This window comes from Apis dorsata, unplaced genomic scaffold (assembly GCF_000469605.1).
Source record: "Apis dorsata unplaced genomic scaffold, Apis dorsata 1.3 scaffold_293, whole genome shotgun sequence".
NCBI lineage: Eukaryota > Metazoa > Arthropoda > Insecta > Hymenoptera > Apidae > Apis > Apis dorsata.
The window spans coordinates 201,359-224,561 of NW_006263568.1; the positions used below are offsets into that span (position 1 = coordinate 201,359).

At 27.2% G+C, this 23,203-nt stretch overlaps 2 protein-coding genes across 2 annotated transcripts in view; one reads left to right on the top strand and one right to left on the bottom strand.

Moving 5' to 3' along the window:
• LOC102679113 overlaps positions 1-18,605 on the bottom strand; it is a 23,814-nt gene extending 5,209 nt beyond the window's left edge. Inside the window, exons 1-3 of the mRNA XM_006617136.2 lie at positions 18,376-18,605; positions 14,250-14,476; positions 2,763-2,895 (exon numbers count right to left, since the gene is read on the bottom strand). Of these exons, the coding sequence (XP_006617199.1) occupies positions 2,763-2,895; positions 14,250-14,476; positions 18,376-18,439 (424 nt within the window). The 5' untranslated portion in view covers positions 18,440-18,605. The remainder of the gene's footprint in view (positions 1-2,762; positions 2,896-14,249; positions 14,477-18,375) is intronic.
• A 589-nt stretch (positions 18,606-19,194) lies between these two features.
• LOC102679253 (vacuolar protein sorting-associated protein 53 homolog) lies at positions 19,195-23,197 on the top strand. Its single transcript, XM_006617137.2, has 13 exons — positions 19,195-19,568; positions 19,749-20,149; positions 20,231-20,351; positions 20,423-20,559; positions 20,634-21,063; positions 21,144-21,490; positions 21,558-21,710; positions 21,790-21,915; positions 21,998-22,076; positions 22,156-22,304; positions 22,384-22,549; positions 22,666-22,812; positions 22,905-23,197. Exons 1-13 carry the CDS (start codon positions 19,482-19,484, stop codon positions 23,064-23,066), a joined length of 2,505 nt encoding a protein of 834 aa, XP_006617200.1. The 5' UTR covers positions 19,195-19,481; the 3' UTR covers positions 23,067-23,197.
• The last annotated feature ends 6 nt before the right edge of the window (positions 23,198-23,203 follow it).

Here is a 23,203-nt window from a genome sequence, read left to right on the forward strand (position 1 = left end):
TTTTTTAATTGTCAATGACAATTACTTGACAAAATTTCATCTTATTATATTTTTTATCTAAATTACATTATCATTTATTATAAAAAAATCTAAAAAATTCTGAAAGTTTATAATATAGAATATTATAGATTAATTTCAACATTTTAATTCTTTATATTCTAGCCTAACCTAATCTAAATAAACTAATTCAATGTATAATTTCAATATTCTAATTTTTTTACATTTATATTAAGAATTAAGAATAACTGATAAAAAAATGTTCTTTTCAGTGAATCTTTTATTATATGATTTTTAAAATTCTGTTCATTTTCAAACGAAACGTAATGAAATTATTGAGATTAAATATTTTCATTAAAGATAATTTTTATATTTTATACACTTTTATTTTACAATTTTATTAATCTTATATATATAAAAAATCTTTATCAGAAAGAAACTATTAAATAAATTGTTTTCACCTGTTTTCTGAACAGTTTTTGTATAAGACAAGTAATAAGTGAACAAAAAAAACAAAAATTGGTTGGAAATGAATTAGAAGAAAATTATTTGGAAAATGGATTCAAATTGCATCTTTAAATTTTTCTTTCAACTTTAAAGAATATATAAGATTGAATTAATTTCACAATTTGCATATTGCACACTTGCTGGAAAATTTATACTTATTGCACCATTAAAACAAAGAAAGCATAATATCTTTTACCAGTAGAATCCTGAGTAAGTAAGTGAATTTCCATTTTTAATATGATATTCTTACGTATTTTTTAAATCGTTTCAAAGTTATTTCATAATAATTTTTTATTTATGTTGTATTTTCAAGAAGATGTACACTATAATATTGAGTTATGTATAAAATAAAAATGAAGGATATTGGAATTTTCTAAACTTCTGTATCTTCTTTAATAACTTACATCGAGTTTTAATTTGAATATGAAAGGTGTACCAGTTTTTTGACGACAAATTGCCGTGGCGTATTCTTTACATTATAAAAATAAGAACAAAATTGTTGTGTAAAGTTCTATAACTTTATGTAACATTTTCCTTTGTCCTTGCGTAAAAAGTATATATGAAATAGGTAATTTTCCAACATAGAATAAAAAAAGTCAACTGTCTTTGTCAACTGTCTTTATCTTGGTTATATATACACATACATCACATACCTTTTGTTTATCGTAATGAGTTTTATCGATTAATTGATATTCTTATTAATAATTATTTCTTAATTATACGAGTAAACTAGTATTTTCAATGATTTAGTCGAAAATGTTATTATTACATACTCAATCATTTATATATCTACTAGCTTGTGATATATTTATGGAACATGTTTGGAAGATGAAATATTAAAATTTTAAAGATTATAATTAAAACGAATACAAAAGTTGATACAAACATAAAAGTTTATATGCAAAAATGTCAATTGAAACTTATTTATCAAATTATAAGCAATTTATAAGCTCGCGTTAGATGAAGGAAAATATAGGATAATACGACAAAGATAGAGTTATATGTATAGTATACAGTATAGTATCTAGTATAGTGTTCAATTGCATATAATTTAATAAATAAACCGACTTGTTCCATGAATATATCAACATTCTATATGTTGCATAATAAAAAATTGTTCACTATCCATTTCATGCATGTAATGTTTATTATCTTGACCTGGAATAGATTAGATTATTTGTCAAAGAAAAATAAATAATGAGATAATGCACGTCAACTAAGATGATATCTGCATGTCTATGACGTCGTTACGTGTAGGAAGAAAAAGGAAGGCAAATAATACATAAAGCCAGATATTTTTGGATCCTTAACCTTTCAAGTTTCAGCGTGTTATCTTTTGAGATCTGGAAAATTTCAATGATTTCAATAATTTGGAGAAAAAATAGAATAGATAAATTTTGCATAAATCCATAGCACAAAGTTAATAAGTCGCAGCAAATTGATTGAATAAAAGTTTATTCCAACAAAGGAAATTTTTAACAATGCATTTAAATTCCAATTTATCGCAAAATTTTGTATTGCAATGCGTTTTTCTTCTTTTTTGCAAAGAATAAATTTTCGTTCTGTAAAAAAATTAATAGAATATAAAATTTCTTATTATAATTTAAAATATAAAATTTTTCAATATAGAAAACGTTTTATATTACAGTGTATCGTTGTCACCACATCATGCTTAATAGAAACTATCAATATTGAAACATGTTAATAGAATCGTTCGACAGGTGTCTTCCAGTAAACGAGACTCAATCTATTCAGACAAAATATTAGGTTATCCCATAAGCAATATCATTTTAAAAGAATAATTTTAGTAACTTACTTGATATTTCTAATAATAATTTTTATTATTATTTATAATTTTTTATAATTGAGACAAAATTCTTTAATTTCTTTTCAAACGAATTTTTTATCCGTCCAAGTAAAAAACTTGTGCCATTTAAACAATTTTGTAATAAAAATAATAAGATAATAATACAATGTATTAGGTTAAAATATAATAAATATAAATATAAATAAAATATAAATAAATTTAATATATATTGATGGTCAAATTTTCATTCAACATAATTGAATAAAAATTATCAAAACATATTGTCTATTCAATTTTCACAATAATTATAATGATTCAATTTTCGAAAATCTGCAATAAACGATTCTTCACAATTAAATTTTCAAGGTGATATTATCTACCGATGGTATGACCAACTACTTACCATCATGAAACTTTTCCATATTAAATATAATATAGAAATACGACTTACCTATAACTTTCATTGGAACGCTTTCCGAGTGTTCGGTATAAATAGGAGTCGTCATCGTAACCAAACAGTGATACGAGCCGGACGCCTCGAAACGTAAGTTCTTTAATTTGATTGTCGTGCCATTTTCGAAATGCTGTAAAATAAACGTGGTGTATCGTTACCAACTGTCGATCGATTTTAACCGGTTATCTAAAGACCTCTTAAATAACACGCAACCACTGTTTTTTGCGCGTACAAGTCGTTCGGAGCCCTTCACTATTGTGACCCGCGCCATTATTATTGCCTCTTGCGTGTCGAGAGCATGGTTGAAAGGGACGCTTGTATCGATCTCTTGAAAATAGATCAAACGACCGTTACACTGATCGCATAGAGTATGCCATAGATATTACAAAAAAGAAGAAAAGAAAGAAAGAAACAAAGAAAGAAAGAAATGAAAAGTAGGAAAAAGAAAGTTGTGAAAGAAGAAATTACTTTTCAAAGATAGAAATCTTATCTTACAGAATGTTCTAGAATTACAAGTGGATCGTGCGAGAAGTGATGAAAGAATTTTTTTTTTCTTTCTTATGTGTTTTTGATCTTGTAACTTTCGATAAGAAGTCTCGATCTCTTGATGTTCGATCATATAATTCAATTCTTATGCTTTTGTTGCATCATTCATTTCGAAAAGATAGAAAGTATGGAGAATTAATAAATTTCGATTAGGAAGACTTTTGGACTTAACGATAAACAATCGATTTTTCTTTTGTGATTATTTGATTAGTAAGTATAATATTAAAAATACTGAAAACAAAAAAGAGTGCATTTTTTTTCTAGCTTAATTTTTTTACAGAATTTGGAATGATATTTTTAAATATCATAATATTTGTGTTTCTAACACAAAGAGAAATGATAAAATGATGCAATAACATCAATATAATATTATTATATATTTTAAATTATATAATTTATAACATTTTTATAAAATGTTATAAATGTTTATAAAATGTTTGATAAATGAGATTACCATGAGGCTGAATAATTGATACATGAAATATCATATTACAAAAAAACGATAGAATTTTTTTCATTACTTTCCACAATATCATAACCAATTTCGCGTTAAATTCACAGTCTAAATTCGAAAATACAGTTTTGCGTGTTACAATTAGAACGAAACTTTTCAAACTTTTGCTCCAGAAATAAGTAAATACGAAAAATAACAAGATCGTAAGATGAAAAAAAAAAAAAAAATCTTTCACCCATTATTATATTCCCATTTTCTATTTCCGCTCGATTGAACTAGTTTTCGAGACACGTAATAAAAGAATATGTCACGAATCGAGGATATCGCGTTATTTTTATTAAAGTTGCATGTTTCGATGCGGCTGTATCGAGGCTTTGGTTAAGGAAGTCCGTTTCGATATTGTCTATTCTCGATATAACACGAGGCTACGTTAATACCGGTTGCAGTTTCAATTTCCTCCTGTAACGCCTTCGCGGTTTCGCCTCCTCTTGTCCTCGGTTGAAAAACCGATGTTTTATTTAATTCCAGGTCACGTGAACGCCTACGCGTGGAGAGGAGTGGGGGTGGGGGTGGGGGAAATTTTTGTTTTACACAGCAATACAGAGGGGAAAAAATATATGAAATAAGGTTTCTATAGAAACGGTCACGGAAAATGAAGTGACATAAGAGGGATAACGGTATGGTATAGAATATAACAATGGAGTATAATAAATGTAAATGTTCTCGTAAAAGATAATAACTAAACGATATTTTGCGCAATTCTCGTCGAATATCCTTCCAGATAAAGATAACGCGGGAAATTTGAATTTATCAGTTTTGTAATCTTTATTGAAAAATAAAATTTTTGAAAATTTTTTGAATTGTTTCTCGACTTGCTATAAAATATTGAAAAAAGTATGGGTGTTATTTTCGATAAAATGATAAAATAATCGATGAATTTTAGTTTTTATCGAATTTTTTATCAAATTCTCTTCTTTGAATAACTCTAATCTTTCAGAAAAAATGATGTAACGCGGGAGATTTGAATTTATCAGTTTCATAATTTTTATTAAAAAATATAATTTTTGAAAAATTTTGAACTGTTTCTTATTGCATCAAAATATGTAGAAAAAATGGGTATATTTTCGATAAAATGAATAATTGACCACAATTGAAAAATAAATTATTACTAAAGAAAGAAAATTGTTAAAAATATTTTTATTAAAGAAAAAGAATTATTATTAAAGAAAAAAAATTCATTAAAAAAGATATCTCTAAATAATATTCTCATTCAATATTTTTTCGTAATAATAATCACAAAGCCTTTATTTGAAAAAAGCAACAAGACCAACACTTTTATTAAGTGCATTTTCACGATCCGTTATCTTCCGTAACGTAATTGCAGTCAGTTTATTAAAAAAAAGTGCAACAAGCCACTCCATACACATTCTTTACGAAAGAAAAAAAAAAAAAAACAATTATTCCAATCGCATCTCTCTCATCGAATCTTTATCACGTCTCAATTCAATTTAAATCTTTACTTCTCGTTTTCTCGTTAAAATGCGTAGCATTAAAGAAAGAAGAAAAAAAAACAGGAAAAATGAATGTAATCGACGAAGGACTGTTGCAGAAGAACCATGGAAATCAATCGAGCATTAAACAATTCTTATTGAATATTAAATAATACCATAACGATCATTGAACGAGTGTACTATCGGGATTTTTTTCTTCTCTTTTCCGTTTGTTCATTCTTGCTAAAGTTAGCCACGATTCCCGACTGAATGTGTATCATGAACTACGAATAGGATAAACGCGTTTAGACGGCCGTATAAAGAGTATGCGTCACTTTTTTCTGGGTTACACTCGACGTTTCGGGAACAATGCGGCTCGTAAAGCAAGGTGAATCGTTTGCACAATGCACGAATACGCGGCAAACTTTAACACAGTACGAGAAATTGCTATATATAATTGATGATATCATCCGTTTCCTCTGTACCGAATTTTATTCTTTGGTATTACATAGTGGAATTTTTTTTTAATTACATTTTTTTTTAAAGATATTTTGATTTTATAAATTTGATAATTTTTTTGGAGAGGAATAATTATTTACGAAAGCATTCTTCTATGATCGATTTCTATGATCTTGTGAACTATGTTAGATTAAGTTTTTTCGAATTAGATTAGGTTATAAGCAAAAATATATTCGATACTTTATATATTTTTCTGTTTGTGATAACATTTATATAAAATTAAAGGTTACGTTAAATTAAATTAGGTTAATTAACTTTTGAGTTGTAAAGATATGTTCAATGATATTATTACCATGATATTTTTAATATGTGTGACACAATTGTTGAAATTAAGTTTATGTTAGGTTAAATTAGATTAGCTTTTAGGTCGAGTTATAAGTAAAATATATTGAATGAATTATGTATGATATTTTTTAATTTTTTATATTATTATTGTTTGAAATTAGATTACATTAAGTTTAATAATATTAATCTAAACAATAATACAGATCGTCACATGAAATTTGCACCAGAATTTTCACCAGAAAGATTGATTCTTATTTATAGATACTGTAAACAAAATATAGTCAGATTTTGATTAGTTCATTGTCCAGCCGTCGTAAGGCGTTGACATTCGACACTGAACATATAATGTTACAATTACATATATAATTCTTATAAGCAAAATTCATTGTAGAACTATCGTATAGTAATTTTTTGTGAATATTTCGTAAAAATATTTCAAAATGTTCAAACTTAAGAGTGTATTTCAAGATGATTAAAATTAGAGAGAAGAACTTTATTGTAATTATCGATAATTTAATATAGAATTTTTTTTAAACATTGAAATTTACAGTAAACTTTCTCTTTTAAATTGTGAAGTAATTTATTGATAATTCCTTAATTGGATTTTAAATTAAAATTGGATATCAAAATAAATCGTAAATCTTATATTACTCGATTTTTTTATTTGAGTTTAATGATTCTTATTAATTTGAAAGATAAAATTCGACAAGTTATTTTTAAAAGTAATTTCAACATTGCTACAGTTCCTACACAAAAATTAAAAAACAAATCTATGATTTACAAATTTTCTTATGTTTTATCATTTTGTCCGAGATGAATAGGTTAAGAACTATATCATCAAAAAAATAACAATATATTTGCACAAATACCGAGTAAAAAATAAAAGAAACAAAGAAATTTACAAATGTTTTAAATAAATGTTAAATTTACGTGTTTCTTAACTTTTGTTATTTTTTGATTATTCTCGAATTATAAAATATATATACGATTAATAACCTCAAATAAAGAATAAGCGTAACGACCAATCGAACAACATTTCAATTTCAATATTTAATGAAATTACGTAAGATATGATCAAATGTAAATAATCATATATCTCAGGGGATCTATTATAATGGAACATTTATTCAAATATTGTAAATTTCATTATTATCCACTTTCTATAATCACGTTCACACCGTATACAAGTCGTGTAATTTTGTGTATTAATACACGACTTTGCCAATATTAATTTTATCACACGTAATCCATTTAGAAAATTTGTAGGTATAGAAAATTTACATATCCGTATCGTAAAAGGCGAAAAAATATCAATTTTCCCTTTTTTTTATTAAATTCTCTTTAACACGCATGAGAAACACGAATATTCAATGTAACCAGACATCTAAATATATTTATCTTATCCTATTATCTATTTGCCAACCAAAATAGATTATTATCGATTTTCAATTTAAAATCGATCACTATTTTCCTATTCGATCATTCTTTCTTTCCTTCCTAGTGAATTTTCCCTTTCTAGTGAATTTCTAGTGAAAATTCTTTCTTTCTTTTTTTAATTTATTTAGTTCGTTAGTTAGTTCATTATTTAATTAATGGAAAAATTATTAAAACACTCTTAAAAAATAATACATCAAGGAAAAACGAAAAAAAAGAAAAACTTTTTATAAAAGCAAATCGAACTCGAGTCGAATTTACAAAGTATCCCAAAAAATGTTGAAATATTTTTAAACTGAAGATTCCTGAGGTAATTTCAAGCAGAATTTTCTAATGTATAAACTTTGTTAAGGACTTATTTTTATTTTCTTCGAGATACATTACTTGGATTTGTTCGCGCTCGGTCACCGCACATAGCCATTGCTACCGTCGCGGCTCGACTAGCCTACACGCTTCATGATTGACCAACGTTTTTCGTTAATAACTCGTTAACAAAGCCGCAACGAAAATTCTTGCAAACGAAAATGTTGCTTGAAATCACCTCACTAAACGTCCAGTTAAGGTCCTTATGTAAGATGTTGTCACATTTTTAGGACACCCTATATACACTCGTAATGCGAGTGGAATAATTCTGTATCTGATCGGACACGGTGACACGATGTTTCGAGTGAAATAAGGCGATTATGTTCGGACACGCGAGACGAGAGAATGTAAAATAAAAATAAAAAAAAAACGATTAAGAAGAAATTAAAAAAAAAATAATTATAATCGTCGCGTAATCATCATCGAGTTATGAATACTTCGGAATGAAAACTTTATCCTTCGTATATTTAATTAGAGTTAAAAGAAAAAAAATAAAAAGTTTCGTTACGATATATACGCGTTTCATCAACTTTGCTCCTATTATTAACTTGGAAGGAGAAAACTTTTCCATTCATGGACAGTTGGCTCGAGGGCCATCGTATTAGAGATTGGAGAATTACACGTTTTATCGTCGTATTCGTAGGTTTATTATAAGAAATTGTTGCAAATTGGTTTGGTGCACGCAAATCTGTTTGCACGATAAAAAAAAATTGTTTAATATTTGGAAATTCGATATCTCGACTTTTTTTGATATTAATTATAATTCCTCGTTCTTATACAAACAAGGGATAATTAGTTAGATAAATAAATCTGTAGAATAAAATTTTTAAAATTGTTTAAAATTTTTCTTTTTCTATTAAATGAATAGATTAAATGGATTAAATAATCTCATAAAAGAAAAATTGCTTAAAAAAAAGCTGCAATTGGCAATGAGAAAAATTTGAAAAAAATATATTTTACATATTTTATAAATTATACAATGTATACGAAAATTTCAAAGTTTAAAGTCAAAAGTCAAAATTATTTTTCTTGGCGCAGGAAAAGAAACATTTTTAGATTTATAACAAAAATCTTGAAGCTACCATTTTTAATAGTTTCCAGCAACGGATTAACCGATTTCAATAAAAAATTTACAAAAAGTATCCTTTTAATTTTCGCTACGAGTTAAAGCAAAAAACTATGTTCCTTAATTTTTCTTTCGTAAAACAAACGATAAAACGATTTTTAAAAAAATTCTATTCCATAAATTTAAAATAATAGACATACACTTTTATCTCCGCTACTTTAAACAAACGATTTAGAAAAACACGCAGAAATTGACAGAAATTGAAAACGAGATGAAACGAATAAATCCAAATGGGAGAAAGATTTCAAAAAAAAAAAAAAAAAAAAAAAAAAAAAAAAAAAAAAAAAAAAAAAAAAGGAAAAATTCGAAAAAAATTAATTCCTCCCCTCCCTCTCCTCCGAGGGAGCGAAGCTTCGCCGCTTTAAAGCGAAAGTTATCGACCGCGATCGATTGGAAATTAAACGATTGATCAAACTGTGTATACTCGATAACAGATTGCGCTCACCGCCCGACTGTCAATTTTCGACCGAGTCGTTTCGATTCGATACACACGACGTTTTCGAAATACGTGATGCGTGTATGTAACCTATTAATTAAGACTTGATAAGTTTACAGAGAGGCGAATAGGGGTGGGGAGGGGAGGGGGGGGGTGCGAGTGTATACAGATTAAAGAGAATTAAAAATAGCGGGAGGCTCGTGTGATTTATTTTTGGACCAGACGGGTATCCAGACCCTCCGATGCACCGGGAGAGCAGATTAACGATACCTGGATGCATGTTCGTTCAACTTTATTGACCACGATGGCCACGTAAATTAAGCGTTGTTATCGATCGAGGTTTCGTACATTTCGGTGTTAACAAGTGAGGAGAATGATGAGTGGGTAATATCAAGGTTGGACTATATCGATATGCAAATTGTGGAGGTAAAAAAAAAGGGGGGGAAGAAAGAAAAATGATTTCGAAGAATTTTTTTTAAGAAGAGTTTCGATTTGGATTCGATTATAATGGAACTATACTACCGGTTGGATTATTAAGAGACTTGCACTACTTGTCGCATCGCGATTGGCCTATGCGTCGCCTGACATATTACCGTTCTATTCTACTTATCCGACCTTCTAACCGTGTCTGGCATCAGAGGTGAGCGAAATTTTAACGATTGAAGTTAAGAATAAAGTTACCTAAAGATAATTTATTATTCAAAGCATCGAATTAACTTTAATGTTGGACGTTTCAATGTATATATGTAATATATGTCAATTATAACAGATACGGAATAAATATTGTTGGAGCATTTTAAATGAAACTATGCATTACTTAAGGTAATTTTATTTTAATTAATTTTTCAATTTTTCAATGAATCGGTCTGATCATAAACGATTTATATCACTTGTCCGTATACGATAATTAGTCCATACCACTATTGTAAAATTTAAAATTGTTAAAATTAAATTGTCCAATGTTTTTTTCATTCGAAAAGCGTACAAATAAATATCATATGGACAAAGTTACAGCGAGTTTTGAGAAATTTAAAAATTTTCACCTGCACTATTCGTCTACATATAAGAGACTTGTACTACTTGCCCTTATAGATAATCTTTATTTTCCATTTATCTAAATTTCTGGCATATGCCTGACTATAAACGATAATTTAAAATCGTTACAATTAAATCGTTCAATATTTTTCCATTCGAAAAGAATAAAAAATAATAATTAAATACCACGTGGATAAAATATTATGGCATCGTGAATTTTGAATGGAAAAATTTTCAATTATATATATTTGTCCAAATATAAGAGACTCATATTACTTGTCTAATCGTAGATAACTTATATTATTTGACCAACCATTACTATTCTTTTTTACTTACTCTCACTCTGTGGCGTGTATCAGTCTGACCTATACTACTTACCCAACAGTAATTATTATAATACTGTTAAAATTTAAAATCTTTAGATTACAATTAAATTGTATAATATTTTTCTTTCACTTGAAAAGAATAAAAATAATAAATGTACCGAAAATTACATTAATAAAAATAAATATCACGTAGACAAAATTATACAAAATATCACTTATTTTGAATGGAAAAATTTCCAATTATACCACTTGTCTGAATATAAGACTACCTGACCGATCATCATTGTTTCTCTCTACTTGTCCGATCTTCTACCTTGTATCAGCCTGACCATAAATAAACTTATACCACTTGTCTAAATATACGAAACTTATATTACTTGCCTGATCATAGTTAGCCTATATTACTTTTTTTATTTATCTGGCGTGTATGAGCCTGATAATAAACGACTTGTACTACTTGTCCAACGATAATTGGTTAATACTACTATTATAAAATTTAAAATTGATATAATTATTAAATTATCCACTCGAAAAGGATAAAAATAATAATTGCACGAAAATTATATTAATGGAATAATTAAATAACACGTCAGAAAAATTTCCAATTATACCACTTGTCCAAATATAACACTTTTATTACTTCAACGACTATTTATTTTTATTATCTAATCTTCTAGATCTTGTATCAGTCTGATCATAAATAAACTTATATACCATACTTGTCCAATTTAATAATTAACGTTATTATAAAATTTAAAAGTTGTTGACAATTAAACCGTCCGAAAAGCACAATATAAATAAATAAATAAATAATAAAAATAAATAACACGTGGACAAAATTACAGCGCCAAGAATTTTGAATGGGAAAAATTCCATTAAAAAATTTTGTTATTCTCGCCGCGCCTTAACCGAACCCATTCTACTTGCCTCGTCACACACACGGCCTATATCACTCGACCTATTCTTTTACTTTACTACTAACCTCCGATTCCGCGGCGTCTATCACTTTGACCTATACTACTCGTCCAACGATAATTATTCCCCGCAACTATTATTAAAATTAAATCGTACAAGTATTATATCAAATCTTATTCTCGTATTTATTAAAAATACATAAAAATACGTATAATTACGCGAAAATTATATGGAAAATAAATATGTTACGTAAAGGAATTTTTTTTTTTTTTTTTTAATTTTTCCAAACCACTAATACCAATCGCACAAGGGAAAAAAGCACAAGTTCGAAAATTCGAATAAGACACGCGATCATCTATTAAGGTATCACGGAATCGTTTTTTTCGTGTTTACAATGTTCGTGAATAGACATCATTAAAAACCGTTTCCTCGTTATTAATACACGCACATACAGGAATATATAAGGAATGATAAAAAAGGAAACGTGATAAATCATCGTGTATATATATATATACAAAATTTAAATAAATGTTTCGTTGTGACCATCAATCGTTTAACGAAAATCGTTTTTCGATCGAAAAAAAAAGAAACGAAAATTTTTAAACAATTGAACAAATGCAAGATATCGATAAAATTTCAAGGGATTGTAAAAAAATTAATTGAATGAATTGGGATGGTTAAAAAGTAAAAAATGACGTAATGGATTTTTTTTTTTAAATTTTTCAAAAACTTTTACTTTTAATACACGAAAACACGAGGCAATATATATATATATATATATAATCGTGGAAATATTAAAATATCACGCGTATGAAACCACGAGTGGAGCATACACGCAATAATACATTATTATAAATTTTTTATATCTCCGTTTAACAGAGAAGTGAAATTTATACCGGGAACGTATTAAAATATCGCGTGAAATGAAATGGACGCGTGGTAGGGCGGATTGTAAATCGCGATGTATTTAACAACGTTTCGAACGACAAAATTGGATTATATAGAAAACACGTGGGTGTATAAAATATATAGTTTATAGAAGATAATAAAATAAAATAAAACGGATTAAATACGAATGGATGGAAAAATTATCCACGAAATGTCTTGGCCATCTTCTTTTCGAAGATTAGATTAGATTCATTTATTGTTTCAGAATTCATTATTAATATTTATCTTTAATTTTTATATATAATTTATTTTAAAAATATAATATAATTTTTATATAAATTATTATTATAAATAATTGATTAATTATATTTTATTGATTATTAATCTATTCAACCTAACTTATACATTTAATATTTATTCATATTATAAAATAATTAGAATTTAAATTTATTAGTATATATCTATATATATATTAAAAATTAAATTTAATATATATATATATCTGAGAACTACACATATATACCTTTTGGACGATATTCCTCAGTGAGAAGAAAGGAAGGAAAGGATTGAAGGAAGAGATAGTTTTTAAAAATTATGATAAAATTATTACGAAAATTACAGGATCCTTGGATCCTTCATTTTTAACATGTAATTTCTACATTGAAAAAAAAGAGAAGGAGAGGAATAAAGTTGTAAATTTATATGAAATATTATTATCGAATGTGAAACGTAGATTTGAAGAAATTTTGGAAAATTAAAGGATCCTCGAGCAACAATCTTTCGCTATATTGAACAAAGAATGATAGAAAAGAAGAGAAAGAAAGGAGGAGGAGATTGTAAAACTTGGAATTTAAAAATTTATAAATTACAAAAAATATTAAATGTCTGGAATGTAAAGAATTTAAAAAATTATACTATCAACAATCTTCTACTTTCGTTAAAAACAAAAAAGAAAGAAAGAAAGAAAGAAGAATTGCAAAATTATAAAACCGTAAGAACGTAAAGAATTTAAAAAAAAAATTCTAAAAATTACACGATTGTTGAGCAACAATCTTCCTGAAAACTGAATCAAAAAAAAAAAAAAAAAAAGGAAAAAGAAAAAGAAAGAAAAGGGAGCATTAAAAAACCACGGATAGTCGCAGAATTACGAAATATTAATTACACGAAAAAAAATTCTGAAAATTGCGTGATTAAACTTGAGCAACGATCCTCCACTTCCATTAAAAAAAAAAAAAAAAAAAAAAAGAAAGAAAAAGAATTATGAAACGTTAATTATCTCCAACGTAAAGAATTTAAAAAAAATTATGATGAGCAATCTTCCATTTCCATTAAAAAAGAAAGAAAGAAAGAAAGAAAGAAGAATTGCAAAATTATAAAACCTTAATTACCATAATTAAGAACGTTAAAAGAATTTAAAAAAAAAAAAAAAAGTCTAAAAATTACGCGATCCTCGAACAACAAGTTTCCATCAAAAAAAAAAAAAAAAAAAAAAAAAAAAAAAACTCTCGGTTTCAAGATCATCGTTCGCGGAGAGTAGTTGGTGGATGACGACAAGTATGACTGCGCAATTGCTTAAAGACTGCATAATTGAAAGGAAGGGAGAGGGGAGTGGAGAAGAAAAGTGGAGGGGAGGAGAGGGATAGTTGCGTTAATTGCATGCAACTCACCTCCATGCTTGCGCCTTCAACATCGCCCCTGTGGAACGGCGGTTTTCTGTCCTTTATGTATTGTAATATCCTCTTGTCATCCTTCATGAACTCGACTTTATGCAAGAACTCGTCGGGGACGCTGTGATTGCAGTGCATAGTGGCCGTGCTGTTGTACGTTACGTAGCGCGGTGCTATCAGTCGTACATGCACCGGAACTTGCATCTGCATTGGAGAGGAAGTTGCATCTGAAAGTCGTCAAACGTAATGTTTTATTTAACAGAGGGAACGTTTTCGACTTTTCGACGGCTTCTCGTCCTCGTGGGGAATTTCTAGGGAATTTGTTGGCGGAGGAATGGTAACGTGCGACGTCGCTTCTTGCTTAAAATATTCCGTGTGAAACGTATTTTGGAAAATATACGTTTGAGAAAAATTTGTGAAGTCTCGTATCGTCTTTCCAATTTTTGGAAAGAATTAAAAAAAGATATTGCTATTGTATTTTTTTGAAGAATTGAAGAAATGATTGAGTTTAGTGAGTTTTCTAATTTCAAAAGGAATTAAAAGAAATTTTGCAAAATTATTATCATTATTATAAAAATGAAAAAGTAAGAAAAAAATTGATGAGATTTTAATTAATAATACAAATTTTTCTATTTTTTTTATTTTTTAATTGGTTACGAAAAGATTCTTCGAATATCAAGTATAATGAACATTGATGATATTTTGTATTTTCACGTAGTTCAAATTCAAAAATATAAAATAGAGTGAATATCATTACGACAAACTATATAACCGAATAAATATAATTTCATTCCTCTCTTTACTCGAATAATTAACATAATTTATTATAATATTCCGTTAAAATTCCATCTTTTGACAAAAAAAAAAACATCCGTTTACCATTATCTCGGTTGAGAACATTTTATTCGATTTATAAAACGTTTCATTTAAGTTAAAATTGTTTAATTCTTCTTTATAAAGCGATCAACATATTCGTACACACCACACACGTATAATTTTAATTATATGAAAATATTGCATCTTGCATCTCGTGTCCGTGAAATGCTCATTCCGCTAGAAATATAAACTTAAAATGTGATTACTTTCCAAATATTTTTCCAAAAAGGAAAAAAAAAAAATTTTCTCGAGATAAAAAAATTCCAATTGTCGACTATTTAAAAATATAAATGAAAACGGCATCCATTAAAAAAAATTTTTTTTTCGAATGATAATTTCGCGTGCAAACGATGAATTAATTTAACAATCTGAAATCTATCTCATTATGCATGGTCAAAGGTACAATCGCGGGATATAATAATGGAAATGGCGAAATGTAACGCGCCAAAACTTGTCTCGTTACGATTCAACGACAAAACGGCGCAACTACATCGAAAACAAAATCATTAATTAATTTATGGAACGACAAACTGCGGAAATTCAGAATACTCGGTCAATGACATGAAACTTTAAAGCGATATATACGACTGCACTGATTAAACGAATCTTATTGCTTTATATGTTTATTAAATTTATTATAATTAATAGTTGCGCGTATGTCACATGAAAACTCGCCGTCATTATCGTAATGGAGAAATATTTAAACACCCGAGATACCTCGCAACGAGATAATAAAGAAAGAGAGAAAGAGGATAAAAATAGAAAACGAAAGAGGAAATTAAATTAGTGAGAAGCTTTTGGCAAAGTTTTATGTAGTATCGATAGAAATAAAAATGGAAATACAATCGTATAGGTGATTTAAAATTGTTAGGTTAGATTAGGTTAGGTTAGATTACGAAGGATCGATAACAATAAATTGATCGAATTCGTAATTCCAAAGTTATATTTTTAACGCGTAGAATCGTGAGATTTTTCAAGAACGAATTTCTAATAACTATCGACTAATTTCTAATCGAAAATTCGGAACTAAAATTATTCGAGTAAACCTTAGTTCGATTCAAATTCTGTCCCATGTGATTTCAAATTATTACTTCTTTATGTGACGAAAGTATAAATGAAGTTAGAAATAGAGAAAAATAGAAAAATATTTATTTTAAAAACCAAAAAAAAGAAAGTTTTAAAAAAGTCATAAAAAATATAATTATAGAAAAAACATTTCAATTATTTCGAAATTAGTGTAATAGAAGTGGAAATTAATAAAAAATTAGCAATTTTAATTCCTTGATTAATAATATTATTCGTGATACGAATTAAGTATTAAACATAACGAAAACAGGCTATACCAAGTTTAATTCCAAATCATAAGTTAAATTAATGAATACAAATTACACGCTGATATTTTACACGCATCTCATTTCAGATATATTGCATTAGTCATGAAGAAAATTATTAAAACAAAGATTTAACGATATCTATTTGTAAAAACTTCAAGAGTAAATTTAACAAAGTATTTTGTATCCACGATCAGTGTATCTCGAAATCGACCGATAAATTTTCGCCCATAATTAATGAAAACCGCCTGTATGATCAAATTTACATGTTATCGCAAACCGTCGATGTTAATGTGTCGAGCAACAATTAGCTGTATCATCGGGCAACAATTAATAACCGGATGATCGATACAATTTAGCATGCCAGAAGGGAAGTGTCTATTAATTTGTGTTCCTTCGCGAAATTTAGGTCGTCGTAGGAATAAGGTTCACGTATCCGTGTCAATTATCATCTCATTAATTCGATTACCGGCCATTTACTCGATCTAAATCCCGCAAACCGATTATACGTATAGGCAAGACTCCATCAACGGAGCGAGAAGCATAAAGAGGGATACGAGTCAAAAATACCAAAAGAGTCTAATGAAACCGTACGGAAGAATGGAGAGGTTTTAGTCGGCTATAACTACTTGTGGCAGTACCCTGTTGCTGGGAGGTGTTACTGTATCGATCACTGGAAGCGCGTGTTACTAACACGCGCGCAGAATATTCCTGGGGCTTTTAAGACGTTTCAAAAGCAGCATATACGACGAACGGCGAAACGAATCACTGTCGTCAAAATGGAATCATTTTTTGCTTTGTACACCGTCGATGTCGCGTATGCTTGAAATTTAAATCGGTTTTTCACTTCGCGTTTCCGAATATAACGTTCACCGCACGAGAGGTCCTTTCGAAACGCCTTTGTGAAACGAAAGAGAAGAAAAAACGAATAAATGGCAGGAACGAAAAATGCGTTTTATACAGGTTCGACTTTGAAAATTCTAATTTTACGCGAGAAAATTGAGAAATGAGAGAAAGAATGCTAATGAATTTGTATAATATTTTTCAATAATGATATAAGATTGTTAAATTTAAAAAAAAAAATAAAAAAGAAATTGTAAATGAATTTTTATCAATATTAAGAAAAATTAAAAATTTAAAAATGAATTATAACCATTATGAATAAAAATGATATGGAATGTATGCTAAATTATTTTTAATTCATACTTATATTGTTTGTATCGCTAAATATAATTGAAAGATAGATATATAGAAGATATATGAAATATAATTGAAGATAAATATCAAGCGATTTCCAGTTATAAGATGTAATAAAATTTAAGTTACATCTACATATGTGTCACAAATGAAAATAATATAATTTAATACGTATAATATATGCGAGAAGTTTTAAAAAAACCGCGAAAAATATAAACACGTTCATATACTTTGTAATTCGTTCAAATCTTGCACTTAATAATAAATAATTATCTAATAGCAGTTTATTTTAAATAAAATTGACTAAACGTCATTAATAAGCTTCTTTCTGATTATCCTTTCACTTATTCTAATAATATATTTGTATTGCTTAAACTTAATACAAAAAATCTGTTTGACATATTAAATAATATTACATATATTAATATATATTTTGCTATATTATTTGTTTCTTTTTCATATTTTTAATGAAACATTAGCCGTTAAAAAAAATTTCATTCAAATTCTGAAACATAAAACATTTTATGCAAGATGTTTCTAAGAATGAAAACGATCAGACAAATTTATTAAAATCAAATTTAATTTCTATGTTTGAATGCTTCTTTATGCTTCATCATCAATCATTATGACATGTAATATTTCGATATAAAAATCAGTAATTTTCACTATTCGAGAACAGAATGAACTGGCCGGGTGGGTGTTTACGATTGCGTACAACTTACATGAAAATAAATGTAAAATATATACGAATATAAATTTTCCCCAATATGTTGATTGGCGCGGCATTGTGGTATGAATTTTCTCGCGTTATTTCTACGCAAAATTATTACTGATTCTACGTTACTTAATACGAAAAAACGTGCGTCTATTTTGTACAGTGGTGTGCCTTTAAACTACACAACTTCCAACCGAGTCGGCGCTACAACTGACCAAGCTTTTCGATCGTTCGACCAACTCCCATAGAATATAAAACATAGAGCGAAGACTCACTGTCTTTTTGCTTATCGAGCGATCTTCGATATTGGATTTATTAATGAGTAACGTGAAATAAGCAATGAGTGACAGAAACTGAAATGAATAACGTATTGATATCTTTATGATATAGAGCGGCGAATTTTAATTAATCTACTTGCATTGATTTAAACTGCATTTAGGAAGAAGTTTATTGTTAGATAACATAAATTTTTCTTAATAGATTTTTGTTCGATGCTTTATATTTATAGAGTAAAAAATTTAATTCGAAGGATAATTATTAATAATATTTATAATATTAATATTTTATTATTTTACGAATAAGATTAAAACATTGCATTATGATTTTATAATATTTTGATGAAATAAATTTTGATAAATCAATAAATAAATTATTTTCAAATTCAAGTCGATGAAGAAAGTAATGTAATTAATTTTTAAATTAATTCATTTTTTTATATTATTAAGAATTTATTTTTTGTTTTATATTATAAGAAAAAAATATCATTTGTATTCTATTGCTATTATTAATTATAATATATTAAATATAAATTATATTCATGCAATATATCATTCATCTGCAATGATAGCTAATATTCATTAACATGCATATAAGATATATCAGATGAGTCATCATTGCTTATTTCTATGACAAAAATAATTAATGCATTGCATCTCACAGTGAAAAAAATGTACCTAAATACGCAACAAGTGCAGCATAAAAGTTCTTTTTCATATTGTAAGTTTGAAGTGTTCACGTAAACATTTTATATGTTTTCTTGTCATATGTTTACGCAAATACATTTAGAATGAAATATTTATTAGTTATATAATTGAAATTAATATATAAACAAAAATGGAAGGGCACGAAGATGATGAATTAGAAGATTTAAATTCAACTATTTATACATTTCCACCAAATGTACAAAATGTCATTGAACAGGTTAGGTTTATAACAAACTGTCAAAATATTTATAATTGTCACTCATCATTAACAAGTAGTTGTTAATGTTTTTTTATTTTATTGAACATTATAATTCATTTTCTTTTGTTTTATGTGTGAATAATTTTAATAATTTCTCTTTGAATTAAATAAATAATTTTTATATCTTTTAATTCTTAGGTTTTACCTAGTACAGATCCATTGGACCAACCAAATTTTAATGTAGTAGATTATATAAATTCACTATTCCCAACGGAACAGTCTCTATCGAATATAGATGATGTAGTAAATAATATGGAATTAAAGATACGCAATATAGACAAAGAAATTCGTTCTGTAGTACGTGGACAAACAAATGTAGGTCAAGATGGAAGAGCAGCATTAGAAGATGCACAGAAAGTAATAAAACAATTATTTGTGCATATCAAAGATATTAAAGATAAAGCAGAACAATCTGAAGAAGTTGTCAAAGAAATAACAAGGGATATTAAACAATTGGACTTTGCTAAAAGAAATCTCACTGCCTCAATAACAGCATTGAATCACTTACATATGCTTGTGGAAGGTGTAGATACTTTAAAGTAATGTATTATAATTTTTATTAACAAAAATATATTTAATCTAATTTAATATATTTATATATTATTTTAATTTTATTATAGAGTATTAACACAAAAGAAACAATATGGTGAAATTGTTTTACCATTACAAGCAGTGATGGAAGTGATGCAACATTTTAATAGTTATATGGATATACCTCAAGTAAAACAATTGTCTGACGAAGTATGTAATATTTAAATTTTTATAACAGTAAAATATGTTTTTTACTAATGTATTATTTTGTTAATTTAAAGGTACGTCAAATACATGTTGAGTTGGCTCAACAAATTACAGCAGATTTTAAACAAGCATTTTCTGGTCAAAATCCAAAATATTTTAATCAACTTACAGAAGGTTGTTTAGTATTGTCTGTTTTGGATCCTAAAGTCAAGTATGTTTATTAGAAATTTAATTATTTATGATGTTTAAATAAATAAATATAATAACTCATATTTTTTTTATAAGGAAAGATCTACTTACCTGGTTCGTAGGTATTCAATTACAAGAATATGCACATCTCTTTGATGAAAATCAAGATTTTGCATGGCTGGATAAAATAGATCGACGCTATGCATGGATAAAAAAACATTTACTTGATTTTGAATCAAAATTTGGTGCAATTTTTCCTCAAGATTGGGAAATATCAGAACGAATTGCTGTGCAATTTTGTCATGTTACAAGAGAAGATCTTACAAAATTAATGCATAAGAGACGTTCTGAAATAGATGTTAAACTTTTACTTTATGCAATTCAAAGGACTAGTAATTTTGAATCATTATTAGCAAAAAGATTTAGTGGTATTACTTTAGAAAATTTGGATGTAGGAAATAAAAAAAATACTACAGACATGACTGATAATAAAGTTCCAGGCAATCCATTTGAACAAAATGAACAAGTATAATTATATTGAGAATGTATATATATTATATAAAAATATTTTATATTCATTATCTAAACTTTTATATTATAAAACAGGTACAAAATGAGAAACCAAAACCATCATCATTTTCAAATCTCATAGGAAGATGTTTTGAACCATATTTAAATATTTATATAGAAAGTCTAGATCGTAATCTGGCAGATCTAATGGATAAATTTGTATCAGATTCTAAAACACAACCACCTGGTGCTAAAGATTGTGATGGTATTGAGGGTCCTAGTAGTGTGTTATCCTCATGTGCAGATCTGTTTGTATTTTATAAAAAATGTATGTTACAATGTACACAACTTAGTACAGGTTCAATTATGTTAAGTTTAGCGGAAACTTTTCAAAAATATTTACGTGAATATGCTCTTAAAATATTGCAAAATAATTTACCTAAGTAAGTAGAATACATACTTTTATGAGTCTACTAATTTATAATTTTTCACAATTAACATTTTTTACAGAATTGGGGGTAGTGCAGGAATTGCTACAAGTATGAGTAGTATACGTGATTTTCGAGATCTTTCAACATCAGGTTTTATACAGAATTTCCAAAGTTTTTTAAAGGAAGGTGAAAGCACTAGATTTAATAAAGAAGAACAATCGCGTATATGCTGGTAAAGGTTTGCTAATTAGAAAACACCTTAATTAATATGATATTTAGAAGAAAATAAATTATATAAACTTATATTTCAGTATACTAACAACTGCTGAATATTGCTTAGAAACAACACAACAATTGGAAGAAAAACTACGAGAAAAAACAGATAAATGTTATGCAGAAAAAATTAATTTGTCTCAAGAACAAGATATTTTTCATAAGTATGTATTATAAAAATTTTTTTATAAATAATCGATATTTAAGTTTTTAATAATATTCGTAATTATTTTTGTTTATATATAGTGTTATATCAAATTGTATACAATTACTTGTTCAAGATTTAGAATCTGCATGTGAATCTGCATTAACTGCAATGACAAAGGTATTTATTCATTATTTGTTATATTTAATATTTTTAATCATTTCAAATAATTTTATTCATTTGTATTCATAATTTTTAGGTTCAGTGGGGTGCCATAGAAGTTGTTGGTGATCAAAGTAATTATGTTAATACTATTGTGGCACATCTTCGACAAACAATACCTACTATCAGAGATAGATTATCCTCATGTAGAAAATACTTTACTCAACTCTGTGTGAAATTTGCAAGGTAATGAATAAAGTAAAATATGAATTTGTTTCATTAAATATCATTATAAAAATTAATAAAAAAAAATTTTTTTTTGCAGTTCATTTATAATAAAATTAGTACAACAATTGTATAAGTGTAAACCATTAAATACCGTAGGTGCCGAACAATTATTGCTAGATGTACATATGTTAAAAACTGCTCTTTTAGATCTCCCATCAACAGGTTATCAAGTTCAAAGAAAAGCACCTGCTACATATACTAAAGTAATTTTCTATAATTAATGAATTTGCTAATTAATTTTTATTCATGATATTTTGAATTAATGATTTTCATTTAAAATTGTATATTAATGTAATATATCTTTTATTATAAAAAATAGGTAGTAGTGAAAGGCATGGCAAGTGCTGAAATGATTCTTAAAATTGTAATGTCCCCAATAGAATCTCCAAAAGACTTTGTAAAGCAATGTAGAATACGTCTACCGGATTTACAAGCACCAGAATTTCAAAAGATATTGGATATGAAGGTATTTAATGTTTCTTTATGTTTCTATTATTAAAATTTATTTAAAATTAATTAAGATTTTATCATTTATATTAAATTTCTAATAATTCGTAGGGTCTGAAAAAAACAGAACAAGTTTTACTATTAGAACAATTTAAACAACCTGAGAATACAGATGTTTCTCATGACATTAGGAGTCATATCATTCAAGATAGCCCAGAACATGAAGCTGGGCGAATAAAAAGATTGGAAAAGTTAATAAAAAAAAGAATATGAATACATTTCATAGTAAAACTTATATTGTAATGTACATATTCAAAATTAAATATAATTGTAACTATATAAATATTAAAATTGCATAATTCTCTTACTTTGTTTCAATAAAGTAAAATTGTTTTTATATAAAATTCATT